Source organism: Typopeltis vanoorti, chromosome 20, assembly GCF_054136105.1.
Source record: "Typopeltis vanoorti isolate ZY-2024b chromosome 20, IOZ_Tvanoo_1.0, whole genome shotgun sequence".
NCBI classification, from domain to species: Eukaryota; Metazoa; Arthropoda; class Arachnida; order Uropygi; family Thelyphonidae; genus Typopeltis; species Typopeltis vanoorti.
Window position 1 is genome coordinate 16,190,679 of NC_143568.1, and position 20,712 is coordinate 16,211,390.

At 36.1% G+C, this 20,712-nt stretch overlaps 1 protein-coding gene across 7 annotated transcripts in view; it reads left to right on the forward strand.

Moving 5' to 3' along the window:
• Positions 1-20,712, forward strand: part of LOC150095252 (uncharacterized) — a 542,725-nt gene that overhangs the window by 367,600 nt on the left and 154,413 nt on the right. For all 7 annotated transcript variants that reach the window (XM_090410531.1, XM_090410526.1, XM_090410528.1 and 4 more), the window contains one exon: positions 9,374-9,543. In XM_090410531.1, coding sequence (XP_090266657.1) covers positions 9,374-9,543 — 170 coding nt within the window. The remainder of the gene's footprint in view (positions 1-9,373; positions 9,544-20,712) is intronic.

Sequence of the window (20,712 nt, forward strand, 5' to 3'; positions counted from 1 at the left end):
GGGAATTGCGGTGTACAAGATGGCAGTGTGAGCAGTGATCTAAGAAAGAGTGAGAGCAATTATACAGAAAGAGAAAATGATTTGAATGATAAAAAAAATGAGGAATTATTTGTAGGAAGTGAGATCGCTAGGTTGCGCGCAGTGATACAAAATGTGCAGCGGCAATTAGAGCACCTGCAAAACTCTTTCCAGAGTGATTTGGCTAACGTAAATAAACAGCGTGGGAGAGTTTCCGAAATGAAGGAAAGAGTATTGTGTGGTGACTCGTTATTAAGAGGAGTAATAGATGGGAGTGTAACTAAATCGTACTTACCGGGTGCGAAATTTAAGGATGTAAGTGAGAGTATTAGAGTGCAAAAACAGAGCGTGAAAGAATTAATAATTGTGGCAGGTACGAATGAATTGAAAGGTGATAAATTTTTTATGAGAGAGGACTTGAAAATATTGTTAAAGGTAGCGAAAGAAAAGAGTGACAGAGTTAGAATGGTGAGTCTGTTGCCACGGTATGACAGAGAGGAGTTTAGGAGGAGGGCCATAATTGCAAATGACATTATGCGCACGGTGTGGTGTGGAATTCGTGGACGTGTGGAATGAGTTTGATGGGCGAAAGGACTTATACAAGATGGATGGCCTGCATTTGAATGGACTTGGTGTGCGGAGACTGGAAAAAGTGTTGCTGAATGAAGTGAAAATGGATGTGCAGAACCAGGGAAACTAGAACTACCAAGGAGGGGGGGGGGAGTGGATATCCAGACATCAGTGAAACAGTTGAGTGTAAAAATGTATATAATGTACCTAAGCCAGCACTAAGGACAAAAAATGGGAATGGGACATTTAGAATAACGCATCGAGATAGGGGTGGGACAAAGGGATCACTGCAATTCATGTATACTAATGCCAGGAGTATTAGGAACAAGAAGGAAGAATTTTTGGCCTTGATTGGCTCTTCCTGGCCACAGGTTATTAGCATTAATGAAACATGGCTGACGGAAGATGATATAGTTAGTGGGATAGAATGTGTAGGTTATAGTATGTTTAGGAGGGACAGAGAGAATAAAATTGGGGGAGGGGTGTTATTGATGATAGCTGATGAACTGCAGCCAAGGAGAATTGAAGTATTGCAGGATAGTGAAAGGAGCTCATTTGAGGCTATTTGGTGTGAGATTGACACTGGCAGAATAAAATATACAGTTGGGTGCTGCTATAGACCAGGTGATGGAATAGATGAAATTGATGAAATGAGTGGAAGGAGGGTAATTATTATGGGGGATTTCAACTATGGTAACATTGATTGGAAGGAGGAGAGGACACATGTGAGGAAGGAAATGGATTTTATTCAATTATTAAGGGATAACTATCTGAAACAGCATGTAATTGAAAATACTAGGGGTGTGAGAGTGCTTGACCTGGTAATTGCATCTCAAAATTTGACTGTAATGAATATGACCATGTTGCCACTTATTGGTGAGAGTGATCATAAGGTCTTGACCTGGGAGGTGGCTAAAGGTGTGCAATTTGTGATTAAGACAGGGTATATGTGGAATTACCATGCTGGCAAGTATGACAAGCTTAGGAGATTGCTTGGATCAGTGCCATGGCATGTACAACTGCAAGGGCTGGACGTCGATAGAGCATGGGAAATGGTCAAAGAGCATTTACAGGAGGTTATGGCTGATTGTATACCTAAGGTCCGAATAGTGAAACAAGTAGGGGTTAAATGGATGAATAACACCATTAAGCTTGAGCTGCAAAAAAAGAAACAGCTATGGAGGGAATTTAAAGAAAGGGGTGACCTGCAGGCACACGAACGGTATAAAGTGCAGGCCAGAAGGGTAACGAGTGTGGTAAAAACAGCAAAAGCCGATTATGAAAGGAAACTAGCTATGCAAGCAAAAGAGAATCCCAAACAGTTCTTTCAATATGCTGCAAGCAAGAAAAAACTGTACATGGCAAAATGATTTTAAGGAATGACGATGGTAAAGAGTTCACTGAACCAGTTGATATAGTGGAGTTACTGAGCGAGCACTTTGCAAAAGTATATCATCCAGGTGGTGACGTTGAAAAAATGAAGGAACCATTAGTTTATATGGGAATTGTGATGAATGAAGTGGAGGTGAATAGTCTATTACAGAACCTTAATGTGAATACATCTGTGGGATTGGATGGTATACCGGCAAGGGTCATGCATGAAGTGGCTAAGGAATTATCAGTGCCCTTGACCATGTTGTTTAATCTAAGTCTTGGGTCTGGCTTAGTCCCGAAGGCATGGAAAGAGGGGAAAATAGTTTCACTGCATAAAGGAGGATCCAAGACTATGGTTGCAAATTACTGACCGATCAGCATATCAGGAGTCGTTATCAAGGTCTTGGAGAAAGTAGTCAAGGGAAAAATAAGGAATGGATTGATGAAAATGAGATACTGTACAGAGGACAGCATGGCTTTGTGAAGGGTAGATCATGCCTCAGTAACTTGCTCAAGTTTTATAACAAGGTGACGGCTGAACTGGATAAGGGAAATGGGTTTACAGTGATACTGCTGGACCTGGCAAAGGCGTTTGACAGGATACCACATGGAATTCTAATCCGTAAACTACAACATATGGGAATGGATATAGGGTTGGTGAGATGGATAGCTGGGTGGTTGATGGAGAGATATCAAAGAGTAGTATATTCAGGAGTAGAGTCCAAAAGACGGCCTGTGACTAGTGGTGTGCCACAGGGTTCTGTTCTTGGACCACTGCTGTTTAATCTGTTCATTAACAATATAGGGAACGGTCTAAGTGGGACAGTTCATTTGTTCGCTGATGATGCAAAGTTGGGTAGGGCGATAGTGAATGTAGAAGATGTCAAAGTCTTGCAAGATGACTTAGATCGATTGGAGTTCTGGACTAAGGAGAATGGATGTCAATTTAATGTGACAAAATGTAAGGTTATGCATTTCGGAGTGAAAAGATTAGCAGCAGTATACCACATTGGTGGAACTGTACTCCAAGAGATTGATGAGGCCAGGGACTTGGGAGTGTTGGTGGATAGGGAGATGAAGTTTAGGGGGCACATTGCGAAAGTAGCTAAATCAGCTCATCAACTCACTTGGTTGTTGAAAAATACCTTGACGAGCAGAGACAAGCAAGTTATTGTACCTCTGTATACCGAGCCCTGATAAGACCTCATCTCGACTACTGTGCCCAGATTTGGTCACCTCGGTTCCTTCTTGATTGGAAGGAGGTGGAGAGGATCCAGAGGCGAGTGACTAAGATACTAGCAGGTCTATGGAATGAACCATATGAGAACAGGTTGAAGATTTGTGGGTTGCAGAAACTAGTTGATAGGTGGAAAAGGGGAGATATGATTGAGACATTCAAATTACTAAAAGGATTCTATAGGATTAATTCAGGATATTTTTGAGATCAGGACTGGTGGTGGGAGAACTAGGGGACACCCATGGAAGCTGGGCAAGAGCGTGGTTAGCAGGGGTGTTAGAGCTGGGTTCTTTACTTTTAGAGTGGTAAATGAGTGGAATAAGCTGCCAGAGTCTGTTGTGGGTGCTATGACAGTGAGTGAGTTCAAGACAAGGTATGATAGATACTCTGAGAATGTTGAACAGTTGTGTGAACATGATGTTTAGGGCCTCCCTCGATGAGTCTAAGGACTCCCTGGAGTAGCCCGTAGTAATAATAATAATAATAAAATACAACTCTGAGAATAATAGCAATGCTGATGATTCAAAATTAGTCTTTAGCAGTGTTTGCCATTATCTTCTCAGATGAGATAATATCTAATAAAATCCCTTCAGAATATAACTATACTGCCAAGCTGCATATAATAGAGCTTAGATTAAATTATATAAAATTTAAATGCTACTTCAGGTGCATTATTTATACTGATTTTTATGAAGCACTCTTCCTTTGCTAAGAAAACTGCTGTTGGTATACCAACAGCAGTTTCTACAATAAATATTGTAAATTAGCTTTAATGGCCAATTATACTAATTATGTAGAGAAACAGATTAAATTTTATGAAGCCAAATATTAATTCAAAAGAATTTTTAAGGAACCATCTGAAATGCATAATTTATCAGCCAGCTGACTTAATGTAAAACCCTGGCTTGAGACTTCTGAACTTTTTTCTTTCTGTATTGTAATGTTAGTATTGCTACTGTATTTATTTTATATTCTATGATTCATTTCTGAAGTTGTTCTACAATGTTGAACCCTTGTAATTAAAGGTTTTCTTTATTTATTCACACACACACACACACACACACACACACACACACACACACACACACACACACACACACACACACACACACACACACACACACACACAGTATGTATGACTTTGCTGGTTCATGGATAGATAAATAAGAGTTCATAAGGCAGAAAACTGGAAAAGATATTAATAATTACCTAAATCAAAAAACATGTTTTCTCCTAATTACATATTTGCTGTAAAAATGACAACCGCCATGTAGCTATACAATCTGATGATTTTAAAAAAATATTTCTAATTATGCATTGGATTGTTGTTGTTTTTCACATGTTTGGCTAGCAATAGCTAGAATGTATTCCATCAAGTTGATATTAAGGTTTATATTTAGGTGTTTTGAATCCAGTGCTAGTAACAGTGTAATAGTTCAGATTTATCCCATTACATTTGATGTCTCGCTGCTGACTCATCTATTGGTCTGTCGTCTGTCTCCTGTACTCTCTGAGGCCTCATTTATTTAGTATTCAATATCTCTTATGCATTCTTTAATGTGTTGCTTGATAAATTTTTCTGTCTGTCCATAATATATTGCCTTGCATTCACACCCTAGTGAGAAAATACCTGGATATTTTAGTGGGTCACGTTGAGATTTTACAGATCGGAGTAGTAATCTCATCCTGATAAGAGGGATGACACTGTTTTGATTTTATGTTCTCTAAGTATTTTTGCAAGTTTTATGGAAATAGAATTAATATATGGAAGAGTAATGAAGCCTCTACTCCCCTCATTGTTAGAAATATCTTGAATGACATGTTTTGAGACAAGAATATATGAATGCATAAACATGCACAACATGCTTAACAATGCAATACATAATTAGAAATATTTTTTAAATGATCAGATTCCTGTATAGCTACATAGTGGTTGTTACCTTACTAATCTTTTGCTGTTTAGCTACTAGTTTTCATTTTTAAACCTGAAGTCCTCTGTAATTAAGATGATTAACATAAAATTTTGTGTTTTATGATTAAAGTAATTATTAATATCTTATTCCTTTCGGGTGCTTGAGGGACAAAGCTGTATAACTGACAGGAGACCTCCACATAACCTTTAAAGGGATGCAGAGAACCGACCAGGGCTTCTGACCTAATGTCCAATCCTCACCTTCTCATGGTGTGCTCTGTTAGGTATCTACCTGGATCCTGAACAAACTAGATGGGCTAGCAGCTTGAGATTTTAGCCGACCAAATTGTATTTTTACTGGCTTAAACCACAATGTAAAATGATGGCAACATGACAGAATTTCATGCTAGCTGAGGCATTGCCCAGTTAAACAAGGCCCTCAATGTTTTTGCCAGGAAACCAGGACAAACAGCAAAAAGCCAGCTACTGGAACAGATCCGAATCCAACATCACCAGAGTTTAAGATTGGTACTATCAACATAAGAAGCTTGAATGGCAAAGAAATGGAGCTGGCTGAGGAATTGGATAAGTACCAGATCATCATAATAGGGGTGACTGAAACAAAAAAGACACAAACTTGTGAGATCTTTCTAAGCAATAAGGCAATAACAATCAAGGAAATGAAGGAGAATAAAGTTATGTGGGCAAATATTAGAATGGGGAACTGGACAATGAGACTTATTTGTGCCTATGTTCTCACAACAGGTTCTACTAAGATAGAAGTGGAGGAATTTTTTGAGGCTTTAGAAAAAGCAACTGACACAATGAAAAAGGAAAAGTTGGTCCTTATTGGGGATCTAAATAGCAGAGTAAGAAACAATTGTCAGACATACAAAAATATTTTAGGAAAATTCGGAGAAAAGAGCAAAGTTAATAATAATAATGGCAAACACCTGTTGGAAATCTGCTCAGGACATGGATTGGTTATTACTAACACAATGTTCCAACATAAAAATGTGCAAAAATTCACATGGAGAGAAGAGGCAAGAAATAAGAAAAGTCTCATTGACTGTGTTATTGTTGTTGGAAGTTTTTCCACTTGATTATACAGTACTATAAATGAAAGATGCAAAGAAATTATATTCTTGGTTTAATCCTTTACTATTATTATTACGTGACACCTCCAGGGAATCCAAAGACTCATCAAGGGAGGGCACCTACTCTACAACTCTATCTCCACCAATCAATCTGCCTGCCACCACTACTAGTATTTTCACAGACAATCACAAACATCCATGCCCACAAGGAAATTTGAAACCGCAGCCTTTTGGCTGGAGAGTGGATACGCTAACCACTCGGCGAACCAGGCCAGCTATTATTACCTCCAGGGGGTTCAAAGACTCGTCGAAGGAGGGCACCTGTTATACAATTCTCCATCTCCACTAACCGCAACTACCTTCATCATTTACACCAGCGCTATCTACCACCGGCCACCACCACTATTTTCACAGGCAATCACAAACATCCAAACCCACTGCGGGATTCGAACCCACAGCCTTTTGGATGGAGAGCAGATACGCTGACCACTCAACCAACCAGGCTGGCTAAGTGTAAACAAAGTTTATTCAAGTGCAAGCAAACAAAGTTTGCACCTGAAGTATTTTCAGGACAGGACAACTCGTTCATAGAACCTAATGACTTCACTTGCCTTAGTATCCGATAATGCAAAGCATGTTCCTTATATACATGTATAATGCTATGCATTATGGAAATACTTCAGGTGCAAACTTTGTTTGCGTACACTTGGATAGGATTAAACCAAGAATATTATTTCATAGCATCCTTAATTTATATGTTATTGTTGATAGTAATGTTTTCTCACTGGTGCAGGAAACTAGAGGGTACAAAGAATTTTAAATTGAAAGTGATCACCATTTATTCTTGAGTAGGATATAATTAAATTTCATATTGAAAAGAAGAACATGTAAGAAGGTTTTAAAGCAAATAAAAGTTGAGCAGCTCTCAGATGTGAACTATAAACTAAAATATAGAAACAATCAAGAAAAAATGAGTTTGAGAACAGGAACCAAACCTTGGAGATTCATTGACAAGCTGTGAAGAAAACATTGATTGATTCAACCCAAGAGGCCTATGGTGAGGTTGTCTGCAAGGATAGAAAAATCAGAACTCCATGGTGGACACAGGAAGTTAAAGAGGCAGTGAAGGAAAAGAAGGAAGCATATCAAAATTTCCTGGCGAATAAGTCAGTTTATGCTCTTAGAGAATACAGAGACAAATGTAAGAAAACTAAACGCTGTGTAAAACTAGTTAAACAAAAGTCATGATAAGACTTTGGTAAAAACATAGAAAATAAATATCAAGAAGGTGGCAAGATATTCTTGAAGTTGTTGAAGAAGCTCAGAAATGGAGGAAAGAGTGCTTAAAAGGAATTAGAGATGATAAAGGTGACGTGAAAACTAGAATAAAAGATATCCTTGATGTATGGAGTATTACTTTCAAAGACTGCTAAATGAAACAAGCAGTGATGACATCACAGTGGTAATAAACGCTCAACAGACATTCAATGAGGAATACATATCCATACATCAAATTGAAAAAGCCATCTAAACCCTGAAATGTAAAGGCAGTTGAAGTAGATGATATTCGACCAGAAATGCTCAAATATGGAGATATAAAAGTCTTGCAGTGGCTGCACTGCATAGTTCAGAAGGCCTGGACAGAGTGACATATTCCAGATGATTGGAGTAGAGCTCTCTTAGTACCCATGTATAAAAAAGGGAAATAAAACTGAATGTGAGAATTAGAGGTATTTCCCTACTGAGTGTTCTTGGTAATATTGATGCATGAATACTTGAGAAACGGTTGAGAGGGATTGTGGAAGGGAAGCTTGGTGAAGAACAAACTGGATTCAGGGCAAATTGAAGCTGTCAGGTTCAGATTTTCACTTTATGACAAATAGTTGAGAAATCAAGGGAACATAACAAAAATCTGTTTTTGTGGATATGGAAAAGACATATGATGAGGTGCCAAGAGAGAAGCTATTCAAAATGCTACAGTTATATGGTGTCAGTGGGGCATTATATTAAGCAATACTTACTCTTTATTTGAGTTGTAAGTCAGCAGTTAGAATTGAAGGAAGTACAGGAAGATGGTTTAATATTAAATCTGGTGTCAGACAGGGATGTACATTATACTCTCTGTTATTCATTATCTATATGGATCACATTTTGAAGGAAAATGGTATTAAACCTGATATCAAAATTGGAGATGCAGCTCTTTACTTTATGCAGATGAAGTTATACTTTTAAATAAATCCAGTACAAGTCTGCAAGATTCCCTGACTAAATTGAATAACTGTTGTAATAGATATGGTATGAAGGTCAGCAATAAAAAGACAAAGACAACGAAATAGGCAGAAGTGTTGAAAATATCAGTTGCTTTGTGAATGGAGAATGTATAGAACAATTAAAACATTCCACTACTTATGCACATTTTTTAGTGGAGATGATAAATTTAATATGGAAATAGACAACAGAATCAACAAAGCTGGTATGGTAGGAATTCAATTGAATAAATTCATATGAAATAAGAGAGAAATTAGTCTGAACACTAAATCGGCTGTATACAAACAGTGTTCAAACCAATTTTGACTTATGGATCTGAGAGCTGGGCTAGAAATAAAACACTTGACCAAAGACTAGAGACCACGGATATGAGACTCCTTAGAAAGATTAGAGGTGTGAACAGATGGCATCAGTGGCAATATCATATTAAAAATGAAGATATTAGGAAAGAACTTGACATTGTTAGCATCCAGGAATGCATTAGTTGTCACTTAAACAGAATGGGAAAGATTAGCAAAGCAAGTGTTCTCTGTCAGTTTGGCAGCAAATAGACCTACAGGAAGACCTAGGTTGATTGATACAATAAAAAGTGTTTTAGAAGGCAGAAATATAAGATCTGATAATGTTGGAGTCTTGACAAATAACAGATTGATGTGGAGGAAAATTGTTGTTAGGAAATTAGTAATGATAAATTTTTCATGTAGTGCTATCATAATATCCTGTACACCCCTTGATGGTACATGTCAGTAATTTGATTTTCCATTGTCTGGCACATCTACTGTTAGTTTCCTTCCTTTCCAAAAAACAAATAGTTAAGTTATATTAACTTAACTGTTTATAATAACATTTTAGCATAACTGATTTGTTTCTTCTTTTCTTTCTCCTTCTCCTATTAAGCTTTAGAAAGAAGTAGAAATTCTGAGTCTTTTGATTTCCCGTGTAAGAAAGAAAATCATCCATTCGGAATACCTGATAGTAAACCTTATGAATTGAATAGTATGACAACTACAAACAAAAATATTTATGCATCAGACAGTAATTATTACAGAAATGCACTTAAGGAACAGGTGAGTTTTGAATATGGTTTATTGTTAAAACAAAAATTAATACTTTTAACTAATAGAAAATTTCAGGAAAATTAAGTTTTTTAGGCATTAAATAGAGAAGGTTTTGAGAAGTTGGGATATTTATCTTCAGTGTTGCTATAGAGCACTTTGAAAAATTCCCATCTTATATCATTAAAAGATGGAAATGTAATGTAGAAAAGAAACACAGACCATAAATTAAAAAAGAATAGGAGATTGCACAAAAGAGTTGTTCACTTTTCTTAACCAAGAGTCCGAGCATCCATAGCTGTAAAAATGTGTGCCAGAACATCGCTTGCTGAACTCTGCCTTTCTTTCTGTAGGAGGACTGCATCTTATAAGAGTCAGAAATTACCCCATAATTCTCATCAGATTTAACTTGCCATGATTGGACAGATGGGATAGTAGCTATGGAATGGGAGTTGGTTTAGTACTCTGTATGTCCTTCTACTGAAATGAATGTGTAGAATGTGAGGAGTACATGTGGTTTCCCATCTGTTATATATGATTTGGTTTGAATGTTCTGTGAAATGATCTAGTTTGTTAATATCATGAGTTCAACATAATATTACCATACACAAGTGGTCAAACCTGTAACACAACAGTGACATGTGGGCAAGTGGTTAAGGAGAAAGAATGAATCCGTTAAGAAGTTTCTTGAAAAGCTGGGGGATTGTATTCATTTGGAGAAACAGTATGGGAAACCTCTTCCAAAGAACAGAGGGAAATAGAATGAAGGAAAAGATGAGAAGTTGGTTTGATATGTTTGGAGTTGAAATGTGGAATGGCGATAGTCAGAGCAATCCACGGAAATATCTATTAAAAAAGGCATAATGCAGAAACAGAGCACCTGTGAAAGAGGGATCACCTTTTAGGTTATTTCTTTCTATATACAATCATATGTAATTAGTTCACCTGATGAAATGGAAAAAACAAATCATCCTTCCTACGCATCCTACTGTACCACTCATTATCAGATGAGCTAATTTATTTCCATGTTTTCGAAAAACCTATCTTCGCTGGACACTATATTTAATAGCAAATCTGCTCACCATCCCTGTCAGAAGACTGGAATTATTAAAACTTTAGTAAGTTGTGCTCACACCTTATGTTCTACATCTCAATAACTACAGCAAGAACTTTTGAATATCAAACAATATATGAATCTCAATGATTTTTCAGAGTGAACCACCATGCATTTTTCATTCCTATAACCCTAGCTCAAATAATAAGGAAACAGTATGTAGAATCTGTTACTTACGAGGGTGGTTCCATAAGTTTCTGGCCTGACTAACTTTTAGAGGTGATAGAAAGAAAACAACTGTGTCATTTTTTCAACATCTCCCTTTACTTCAGCACACTTTTCACATCTTTGAATTAATATTTCTTGCCTTTAAAAAAATAGTCTCATTTTGTCTGCAAAATGGCCTAAAACTGCATCTTTCGCCTCATTGTCATCTGCAAATTTTCTTCCACAGTCTTCATTTTCGAGAAGAGCTAGTAGTCACTGGGCGCTAGATCTTGGGCTGTAGGGTGGGTATTCAATCTCCTGGAAGTCTCAGTCCTTCACTGCAGCCTTCACAACAATAGCTGTATGAATGGGAGCATTGTTGTGAAGCAGGCGAACACCATGACTCAGCATTCATCATCTCTTCTCCTTTATGGCGTCGCACAGGTTGTGCAGGAGTAAAACATAATATTCTGCAATTCCGGTGTATTCCTTTCCTTGAAGTCAATCAATTCACCAGCAATTACAAAAGATTGTTGCCATGATCTTCTTGGTGGACTGAGTGATGTTGGATTTTCTTGGCAGTGCTTCACCTGGTTTGCGCCATTTCATAGATTCCCTTTTTGGAAAGAGGATCATAATAAAGCACCATGGTTTCATTCCCTGTGACAATGGATTCCAGTGCTTCTCTCTGATTCTCTTGGAAAAGCTCTAAAAACTTGTGGGAACAGGTCACATGATGATTTTTTTTCGACTGAAGAGAGAAGTCAGGGAACCCACCTTGCACTGACTTTCATCATGTGAAGCTTCTCGTGAATGATGTGAAAGACAGTTGTTATAGAAAATCCCAACTTTGCTGAGATTTATTTGAGCTTCAGCCGTCTGTCATTGAGCTGTTTGTCCTCCACAAGAGAGACATTTTCCTCAGCCATAACTTCCACAGGGCCAACCGTCACAAGGATCATCTTCAATGCTCTCTCTTCCTAGATGAAACTGTTTAGCCCATTCCTTCACAGTGGAATATGAAGGAGAAGCTTCCCCATAAACATCAGTCAATCGCTGTTTGATAGCACTCAGTTTTTAGCATTATGGCTACTTAATTTGCCACGTGTTAGCCAAACAAGTCCTCCAACCGAATGATGCAGGTAGAGAGTTGAAACTGGTACACCAAGCTCCCCATAGATGGTACTATCTGTCACACACAGCGTTTTAAAATTGGCACAAATTTTGTATGTCAGGCTGGAAATGTTTGGAAAACGATTATATATAGAAAGAAATAACCTATCTCATACATTTCAGGCATCTCGGAACTAATCTCTAGAATTCTTCATCAGTATAATCTGGTATTGACATTTATTGCATTCAACAAACTATCATCATGGTTGCCGTCTTCTAAAGATAAACACTGTCCTCTGGCTCTTCCTGCCATCTACCAAATTCTGTTTTACTGTAATTTCTCTTACTTCAGACAAACTGGACGTTCAGTGGAGAAAAGAATAAAAGAACACCAATCCTACATCATCATCAATAGGAAATCTGAGAAATCTGACCTTTATAATATGGAATGGATACCAACCAATACATCCTATGGTCTGAAACATGCTTATTCCATCTGTGTCGCTATAAGTTAGAACATTTATTTAAAGAAAATGTCAAAGCCTTTCTTCATTGTTTGAACATCAATCAGAATGACTGCCTCTTACTATTGAAAATATGGGAAAGTCTTATTCTAATCACATCACTAATTTTTTTAATCAATTAATTAATAATACAATTAAGTAATAACTAATGTGTTTTCTTTATTTCTTTGCACTGTTTTATGTATAACATCACATGGCTCTCACTGTTTTAAATTAGTCCATTGTTCTAGTTCTGCCTTGTATTCTACTGCTTGTTGCCACTGATGATGATCTGTAATTTTCAGATCGAAATATGGCTTTTTAATAAATATTGTTAATCGTTTTCTTGTGTTATCTCATGAATTTTGAGAAAAAGAATCATGGTTAGTCCCTAGAATAAAGCTTCTAGATTATGTGATTCTTATCTTATCCATGATGCTAAAAATATGCTGTACATTTTGATATGAAAAAAAAAAGTTACACTTACTGGCAAGTCTCATTTTGAACTTCTCAAGCCTCATCAAATACCTCAATTATCAAGAATTTGATACTTGAGGTAATGTTTTCCTTTCTGTCCCTTTGAAGATAAAAAACTAGCATTTTCTCTGTTATTTTGGATTGACAATCACATTCACTTTGAATAATAGAATGTTAAACATGTTTAGAGAATGCATGATTGGACACATTGAAATTTATATAAACATTGACAAAAATTAAAATTTAATTTTGGAATATTGGTGAAAATGTTGAAAAAATCCTCTTATAATGAAGATCTCTTAATCTTCATAATAGTAGATAAAACTTCCATGAAATCATTGTATAATAATAGTATTATTTGTTTTATTAATATGGTATCTCCATGTAATAAAAGGGAGGCCACTCTAAACTACACGGACACTCTGATTTTCGTTTTAAGGATTCTTGTGACATAAGACTGAATGATATATGCACGTGAACACAAGAAAGAAAAAAAAAAAAGGAAAAAAAATCCATTTCATACTGAATGATATAACATCACGCACCGTGTTCTATTTTTAACGATCTAATGTTAGTATTCTAGCTTGTATTTTTTTAAAAACTGTTCTTGTAATACCACTGAGGATGGTCTGCTATTTCCAGACTGAAATATTTGGTTAATTAAATATCTTTCTTGTGTTTATGTGCCTATATCATTCACTCTGATTTCCACTCATCTTTCAAGTATATTTTTGTCTACTGATTTGATTATGTTCACAGGCTGGTTTATGTTTTGAAGTAAATAAAACCCAAATTTCTGAGAGATAAAATCATGCATTTTTGCATATGAGATTAATTGATTCATCTTCATTTGAATTCATATTTACGAATTTAAGGACACGATACACACACATTGAAATGATTATTTTACTTATCATTAATTAAATAACACTTGATGTTTTGACCCCTGTATTGAGGTCATCATCAGAAAGATGTGTATAGGAAACCAAGTACATGCTCTTGCACTCTATAAAGGTAAATTAAATCTATGCTGTTAATTGAGCTTTTTCTTAGCCTGACCTCTAGTGATAAAAATATACATATAAATAAATAAAATTAATAAAAATAAATAAATAAAAAACTACAATAAACTCTGCTAAAGTCCTCCCGTACTAAGATTCTTCTGGCTTTGTACAGTTCAGATTGTTATACTACAATTTTCTTCTGGACTTGTACATTTCAAGTTGCTATTGAATGTTAAGAAGAAAAAAGAAAAAAAAACACTTTACCACGTCTTCTTGTATTGAGATTTTTCTTTGGCTTGTTCTGGTCGCTATAAAGGTTGTAAATGGGTCCTCCACATTCTTGGAATGGTTAGACCATCACTTTTGTTCAGATTTGGATTATGTTTGAGCATTTCACATGCTTCCTTAAATTTCCTCTCGAACCAGGTTTTGGTGCAGCGTAGGAACTTGGTACCTTTCCAATCACTTCTGTGGTATGTTTGGAGTGCGTGGTCAGAAAGAACGGTTTTTCCAAAATGGAGGTATTTAATGTGTCATTTGTGTTAGTCCTTCCTAATTGGGATGGTTCGTCCTGTTTCCCGTATGTATGGTAGGTTACATGTGCATTGTATTTTGTAAACCCCTGGGTGGACTAGGTGTGGAAGAGGATCTATAGAAGAACTGAGTAGGTGTCTTAATTTTGTCAGGGGTTTAAAGGTGGTTTTGATGTTGTATTTGTGTAGTGTTCTATTTTTTCAGAAATGCTTCTTAACATAAAGTATGGCAATAGCATTCTTGAAATCTTTTTTGTTTTTAGTGGTATCTCTGTGGAGGACCATGTGAATGTTTTTTTTTACTGTATCCATTTTTTTTTATAAATGTATGGTTGATGATCTCATATTCCTGGTTTAGAGCTTGTTCATTTGAACAAGTAGTTTGAGCTCTGTGTTTATGGGTGCTTATGACCCCTAATTTTTGTGTTGGGTCGTGATGATAAGAATTTTTGTGTATGTGACCGTGCACTCCAAACATACCATAGAATTGATTGGAAAGGTACCAAGTCCCTACACTGCACCAAAACCTGGTTTGAGAGGAAATTTAAGGAAGCATGTGAAATGCTCAAACATAATCCAAATCAGAACAAAAATGATGGTCTAAACATTCCAAGAATGTGGAGGACCCATTTGCAACCTTTATAGCAACCAGAACAAGCCAAAGAAAAATCTCATTACAAGAAGATGTGGTGAAGTGTTTTTTTTTTCTTTTTTTTTCTCCTTAACATTAATAGCAACTTGAAATGTACAAGTCCAGCAGAAAATCGTAGTATAACGATCTGAACTATACAAATCCAGAAGAATCTTAGTACAGGAGGACTTTAGCAGAGTTTATTGTAGTTTTTTATTTATTTTACTTTATTTTATTTTTTTATTAATTTTATTTATTTATTTATTTATATATATATATATGTATATTTATTTATCACTAGAGGTCAGGCTAAGAAAAAGATCAATTAACAGCATAGATTTAATTTACCTTTATAGAGTGCAAGAGCATGTAGCTTGGTTTCCTATACACATGTATCTTTCTGATGATGACTTCAATACAGGGATCAAAACATCAAGTGTTATTTTAGTAATAATAAGTAAAATAATAATTTCAACACGTGTGTTTTGTGTCCCTAAATACGTAAATATGATTGCTTATCACCGTGTAACCTTAAAAAAAAGAATCTTCATTTTAAAATACCCTTATAACTATTTCTCACATCACAATGAGAATTGAACCCAAGTCTTTTCTAATCAAAGGATGTTTGTATCTATTGCTCTTTCACCTACATTGTGGTGACACTCCAAGAACATCAGAAGGAATATTGAAGAGTAAAAATAAAAATTTTCAAATGGTGTAAAGGATGTAACCAAAAATAACTGGAATTATTATAATTTTTAAAAATTTATTAAAGTTTATAATACCATATTTTAGTCTCCTTCAAAGTACTCTCCATGTGAGTCAGTGCACTTGTCCCAACTTTTTTTTTCCAATGCTGGAAACAGTTCTGGAACTGTTCAACTGGAATACTGTTTATGGCCTCCAATGACTTTCTTTCACTTTGTCCACATCAACAAATTGCTGCCCTTTTGAAAGAAAGTTCTGGTCAATATTAAGAACTTGCTCCTTCAAATTGCCACAAACATTCACACAATTATATATATATGTACACACACACTCTGTTAGCAAATGAGGCACAAACTTAGCAGACACGTTTCATTTGCAAATCTTCTATTAAAATTCGGTGGCACAAACTCCATGACAAATTCATCTCTTTAGAAACTTGCTCAATGGTCTTTCGATGATTTTTATTGATTGCCTGGCAAACCTTTTTGATGTTTTCATTATTTCTGATTGTTGAAAGTCAGCCAAATCGTGGTTAGCCTTCAACTGACATTCCCCCATTTTTGAAAAACATTGGGACAAGTGCACTGACTTACATGGAGAGTACTTTGAAGGAGACTAAAATATGGTATTATAAACTTTAATAAATTAAAAAAAAATTATAATAATTCCAGTTATTTTGAAGCAGGAAAACCATTTATAGACCAGTATTTACCTAAAATGTCATCTTTAAAGGTTTGCCTAAGCAATAACAATAGTTTTACCCAAAAGAAAACAAAATTTCATGCATACTCTCTGTTCCTCGTGTTTAGCTATCAGAAAAATCCAAACTTGCCCTAAGCACTAAACAAACCAGTTCACCCAAACTGGCATGGAAAACTGCACACTCACGATGCCTAGCAGCATCATCTGTAACTAGAAAATGCACACCTGTCAAGTTCAGATTCCAGTTATTTTTAGGTATCTCCTCATATATATATATATGTATATATATTTATAAAAATAAATTTAACTGACTAGAACCCGAGAAAGTATAATAAAAACCTTTAATAAATCACGACTAGTTTCATTGGTGCTCCGACTTCTTCAGGTGAAAAATAAAAAACATAAGACATAAAAATAACAAGGTAAAAAACATGGACTTTCCAGCTTAATAAAAAGTAGAATAGTAACAGTCATATTTGAATAGGTGACCGCGTGCTACCATTGTCATGAGTTGAATGTGTGCGACAGCTAATTTTAGAGTGCCAGTACTGGACCACTGCGCTATGGGAATCAGGCAAATTGTAGCTTAGATTGTTGTTCAAATGTGAAGGGTCCAGAACTATTTCTTTTGATTCGATAATTCTTCTTTCAAATTCATCCTTGCATATATATAAATTAGTAGTGCATTCCCAATCAACTTGATGTGGCTGTTCTTCAAGGTTAGAGTTTGCTGAGAAGAGGACATGACTGGAAAGGGTGCTCGCTCATGTTCTACTGTAAGAGATGTCACATCTGTGTTCCTCAAGACGAAGCGAAACAGATTTATCTGTCTGGCCAAAATAAGGTCGACCACAGTCGTACAAAACTTTATAAACACCAGGAAAATGCAGTTGGTTCTGTTTTGGTCAACTCAGAAAGGAACGAAGTTTTTGGCAGAGTAGTATAGTCGGTCTTTATGTTGAATTTCTTCAAAGTCTTAGATAGTTTTGGGGTAAGAGAGCTGATAAATGGTAACTGTATATGAGTGATAGGGTTGGAATCATCTTCTTGTCGAGGATGTTGGCGTGGTCTCAAACGTTTAGTGATGTTGCGAGACGAATATCCATTATGTAAGAAGGTGTTTTTCAGGAAGTTAAGCTCTGTTTGAAGGTCTTCTTCTGTGGAAGTGAGACATCTTGCTGGATGGTCAAGAAGGGTGGAGATGATGCCCAGTTTCTGAGGAGGGAAGTGATGAGAAGAGCCATGTAAATATCTATCAGTGTGGGTGGTTTTTCGAAAAATTGAAAATTTAAGACAGTCAGGTAATCTGCTGATCTTTAGATCCAAGAATGGGAGAATGCCGTTAATCTCTAGTTCTGATGTGAATTTAATGTTCTGATGTTGGTTATTTAAATGGTTTAGGAAGTTTTGCAGTTCCTCTAAACTATGTTCTCAGATAAGGAAGACGTCATCAATGTAGCGTAACCACAGTTTAGGTTTTAAAGTAGCTGAAGAAATAACTTTCTCTTCAAAATCTTCTAGAAAAATGTTAGCTAAAAATGGGGATAGAGGGCTGCCCATAGCTAACCTGCTAGTTTGTTTGTATATTTTATCTTCATAGCAGAAATAGCTGGAATTGATGCAGTGAGTTAGAAGAGCAAAAATGTTTTTTAGAAATCTTGTCCTTAAGAAGAGTCAGAACTTCATCTGTAGGTACATTTCTAAACAGAGATACGATGTCAAAACTCACCATTCTGTCAGAGTCTATAAGATTCAAATTTTTTATTTTTGTGATGAAATCTTCAGAGTTTTTGATGAAGGAGGAGGAATTGCCAACTAAATGTTTTAAAGAAGCTGCAAGATATTTAGACAGATTGTACGTAGGTGAGTCAATACCTTCCACAATAGGTATTAAAGGAGTGTCAGCCTTATGGATCTTAGGCAAGCTGTACAACCGAGGAATGAGGAGATGGAGAGAGCAGAGAGATAAGATAGTCTTGTGTGTCTAGGAAGTTCAGAAGTTGATTTCAGAAGATTGTTTGTAAGGGTATGAAGTTCTCTTGTGGGATCACTTTCTAGCCTAGAATACGTATTAGAACTTAATAAGTTGTTAATCTTTGAACAGCAGTCAGCTTTGTCTAAGATTACAGTTGCATTCCCTTTATCAGCAGGTAAGATAATAATGTCATTGTTGTTACGAAGTTGGTGTATTGCTTTCCTTTCTGTCAGAGATAGATTATCTGTAGGACGACGACTGTTGTTTATGGTAAAGATGGCATCAATCCTAAGTAGATTCGCAGTTTGTTTTGGTAATTGTGCAGCTGCCTTTTCAACTTTTGTAAGAAAGAGTTCTTTAGGAATGGAGGTCGGAGAAGGAACGAAGTCAAGGCCCTTTGAGAGCACACTCACTTCTACAGAAGAAGACCTTCAAACAGAGCTTAACTTCCTGAAAAACACCTTCTTAAATAATGGATATTCGTCTCACAACATCACTAAACGTTTGAGACCACGCCAACATCCTCGACAAGAAGATGATTCCAACCCTATCACTCATATACAGTTACCATTTTTCAGCTCTCTCTTACCCCAAAACTATCTAAGATTTTCAAGAAATTCAACATAAAGACCGACTATACTACTCTGCCAAAACTTCGTTCCTTTCTGAGTCGACCAAAACACAACCAACTGCATTTTCCTGGTGTTTATAAAGTTTTGTGCGACTGTGGTCGACCTTATTTTGGCCAGGCAGATAAATCTGTTTCACTTCGTCCTGAGGAACATAGACGTGACATCTCTTACAGTAGAACACGAGCAAGCGCCCTTTCCAGTCATGTCCTCTTCTCGGCAAACTCTAACCTTGAAGAACAGCCACATCAAGTTGATTGGGAACGCACTACTAATTTATATATATGCAAGGATGAATTTGAAAGAAGAATTATCGAATCAAAAGAAATAGTTCTGGACCCTTCATATTTGAACAACAATCTAAGCTACAATTTGCCTGATTCCCATAGCACAGTGGTCCAGTACTGGCGCTCTAAAATTAGCTGTTGCACACATTCAACTCATGCCAACGGTAGCACGCGGTCACCTATTCAAATATGACTGTTACTGTTCTACTTTTTATTAAGCTGGAGAGTCCATGTTTTTTACCTTGTTATTTTTATGTCTTATGTTTTTTATTTCTCACCTGAAGAAGTCGGAGCACCGATGAAACTAGTCGTGATTTATTAAAGGTTTTTGTTATACTTTCTCAGGTTCTAGTCAGTTAAATTTATTTTTATAAATGTATACATCCTGAGTAAATCCTAATTTAAATAATATATATATATGTTAAAGATACCAAGCTGTTTTAAACCTGGTTTTACTCCAATTTCCCAAGTAAGCAAACAGACAAGCGAGTTAAGTTTGCACCTGCATGTATTGCGAGTCTAGCTGACCCTCAAAGTAGTGCAAATCAAAGCAACTTATGGTAAAGGTAGAATAAGCTCTGATCACTATTCTTAATATTTACCCTTAATGCACAGCCCATTTCCTTGAGGTGATGTATGATGCTATGTATTAAAGGCAAGGGGGGCCACTACCCAGACCGGTTTCGACCTTTGTTGAGGTCTCATCAGTGGGAGCCAGGCTAGAAATATCAAGATTTTAGTAATACGGAACTTATAAGTATTTTACCAGAACAAGTTACCATAAGGTGTTTTAACCTTATTAAATAAAAATCTCAGGATGAGATATAAATGTAGAAAGTATTTACTTTCTACATTTATCTTTAAAGGTTTGCCTAAGCAATAACAATAATTTTACCTACAGTTTTACCCAAAAGAAAACAAAATTTCATGTATACTCTTTGTTCCTTGTGTTTAGCTGTCAGAAAAATCCAAACTTGCCCTAAGCACTAAACAAACCGGTTCCCCCAGGATGAACTACTTGCCAGACATATGCAGAAAGTAAACATGTAATGCAATGCAGAAATACTGAATAGTAAAAAAAGCATAAACATCCTATATTAAATAAGATACATACATTTTACACCATATCCAATTTGATAATTTTTAAACACTGAACACGCCAAATACATTTTACAATTTGACCACATTTTAGTGTTGGCAACACAATATATTAACAGGAAATTGTCTCTGCACACTATCTTTTAACTCGTGTCTTTCAATAATCCAAACTCATTCTATGGATAAAAGAAGAAAATCAAGAATAATCAACTAAAAATAGTCCAAAATACTCCACCAGTATTATGATTACATTTAATTAA